Here is a 2,295-nt window from a genome sequence, read left to right on the forward strand (position 1 = left end):
GCCTCCTCAGGCTGTGCCGGGGCCGGCTCCCGCCTCCCGCGGCCTACCTCCGCCTGCGGGACGTCTCTGTCACCATTCGCCGCGCCTGTCTGCGGGACACTGCTGTCTGCGGGCAGCTTGGACATCTTAGACCGTGGGGTCAACTCGGCTGCTCCCAAAGAAACTGGAATAACGGGACAGCGCAATGCCCGGTGGACGCCCCAGTGCGCGTGCGTGAGCGCTGTGCGCGCTATAAATGCCGTGTGCGTAACCCCGCGCGAGAGCGTAGATTCTACCGCAAACCGTAGGAGCGGTGCGCATGCGTACTTTCCCGGCGCCCGCCGTTCTGCAGATGCCCCCTCGAGGCCGGGAAGCGCCAACGCATCTGAAACAACCGAACGACGAAGGGCGGGGCCGTATTGGCCATTTCAACCAGTTTGATGTTTATGAGAAATGCTTACAAGATCGCTTCTTATAGGCGTTCTCAAGGTTCTGTCCTAGGGTGTTTCTCTTTGTTCTCCAGTAGATTATATGCCACCTCTATTATATATCAAGATATTTTAGATTCATGGTCTTTTCTGGATTTTTAATTTTATTTTCATTCATTCCTTTGCCTATCTTCACCCATAAGGATCGATTATAAAGCTACTAAAGCTTTATAATTATAGTCTTTTCTTGTTATCTTTAACATTGCATTGACTACTTTGGACATTTGTTTTTCAAATCTTATTTGTGCAATATAACATGCAGAAAAGTAAACAAAACATAAATATACAGTTGAATGATTTATCACAAAGTGAACATCCATTTCACTACCACACAGGCCAAGAAATGGAATATTTCCAGTATCCCAGAACCCTTCCTTTTCATCTTATCACTATCCTTTTCTTTCTACCCAGAAGTAACTACTACCCTGATACTTAGGTAATCACTTTCTTGTTTTTCTTTTCATTTTACCACCTAAGGGTGCATTCTATTTTTTTTTGAGACGGAGTCTTGCTGTGTCTCCTGGGCTGGAGTGCAGTGGCCGGATCTCAGCTCACTGCAAGCTCCGCCTCCCGGGTTCACGCCATTCTCCTGCCTCAGCCTCCGGAGTAGCTGGGACTACAGGCGCCCGCCACCTCGCCCGGCTAGTTTTTTGTATTTTTAGTAGAGACAGGGTTTCACCGTGTTAGCCAGGATGGTCTCGATCTCCTGACCTCGTGATCCGCCCGTCTCGGCTAAGGGTGCATTCTTAATGCTGTAGTTTAGTTTGGTCTGTATCATGAATTTTATGTATGTGAGAAACACACTCACCTGTCCAAACCCGAAGAATGGATTTAGAGGCACGAAGAACAGTGGAAGTGAGACTTTTAATAAAGATCTTGCAAGATCAGCTGTTTGGTAGGCAGGCACACCCAGAGCAGTCACAACAGGTAGTTTATCTCCTAGCATGCAAGTCTCTCCCCCGGTTCCTAATTGGTCAAGTACTATGGGGTTACAATCTTCCCGGACTTCACCTAGGTTTCATTATCCCCTTTATAAGGTTATACCCCATCCCCTTACACGTTTAAGTTTCGATTTCCCAATAATAAAAATTCCTTCCCTTTTTTTTTTTTAAGATGGAATCTCGCTCTGTAGCCAGGCTGGAGTGCAGTGGCGTGATCTCGGCTCACTGCAACTTTTGCCTCCTGGGTTCGAGCAATTCTCCTGCCTCAGTCTCCCTAGTAGCTGTGACTACAGGCGTGTGCCACCAATCTCAGCTAAGTTTTGTATTTTTAGTAGAGACAAGGTTTCACCATGTTGGCCAGGATGGTCAATCTCTTGACTTCGTGATCCACCTGCCTCGGCCTCCCAAAGTGCTGGGATTACAGGCGTGAGCCACCGCGGCGCCAGCCACTCTCTTCCCTCTTATGGGCTGACCCCGCCTCTACATTCTATTCCCTTATTGTGACCTTCTAGGTGCATGAGCCCTGCAATTTGTTACATTTGCAGGCTGGCTGCCAGTACTTAGATTTATCATGCCTCAAAAATGAACCATTTAAAATGTTTTCTCACATATACTCTTGTATCTGGTTTTTTGCACATAACATTATTTTTATGAGATTCACCCATTCACATTTTCTCTTTCTCTCTCCTTCTTTCCTTCTCTCTCTCGCTCTTTCTCTCTTTCTTTCATCTCATTCTGTTACCCAGACTGGAATGCAGTGGCACAATCACAACTCACTGCAGCCTCAACCTTCTGAGTTCAAGTGATCCTCCCACTTCAGCCTCCTGAGTACCTGGGACTACAGGTGTGCACCACCACACCCTGCTAATTTTTTTTTGTAGAGACAG

General features: G+C 47.1%; 1 protein-coding gene and 1 pseudogene across 1 annotated transcript in view; both read right to left on the reverse strand.

Annotated features, from left to right (window-relative positions):
- The window catches only part of EID2 (EP300 interacting inhibitor of differentiation 2), a 1,490-nt gene extending 1,226 nt beyond the window's left edge, over nucleotides 1-264 (reverse strand). Inside the window, exon 1 of the mRNA XM_011952443.1 lies at nucleotides 1-264. Coding sequence (XP_011807833.1) covers nucleotides 1-125 — 125 coding nt within the window. The 5' untranslated portion in view covers nucleotides 126-264.
- LOC105519230 overlaps nucleotides 127-2,295 on the reverse strand; it is a 9,790-nt pseudogene continuing 7,621 nt past the window's right edge.

Source organism: Colobus angolensis, unplaced genomic scaffold, assembly GCF_000951035.1.
Source record: "Colobus angolensis palliatus isolate OR3802 unplaced genomic scaffold, Cang.pa_1.0 Scaffold34, whole genome shotgun sequence".
Lineage (NCBI taxonomy): Eukaryota > Metazoa > Chordata > Mammalia > Primates > Cercopithecidae > Colobus > Colobus angolensis.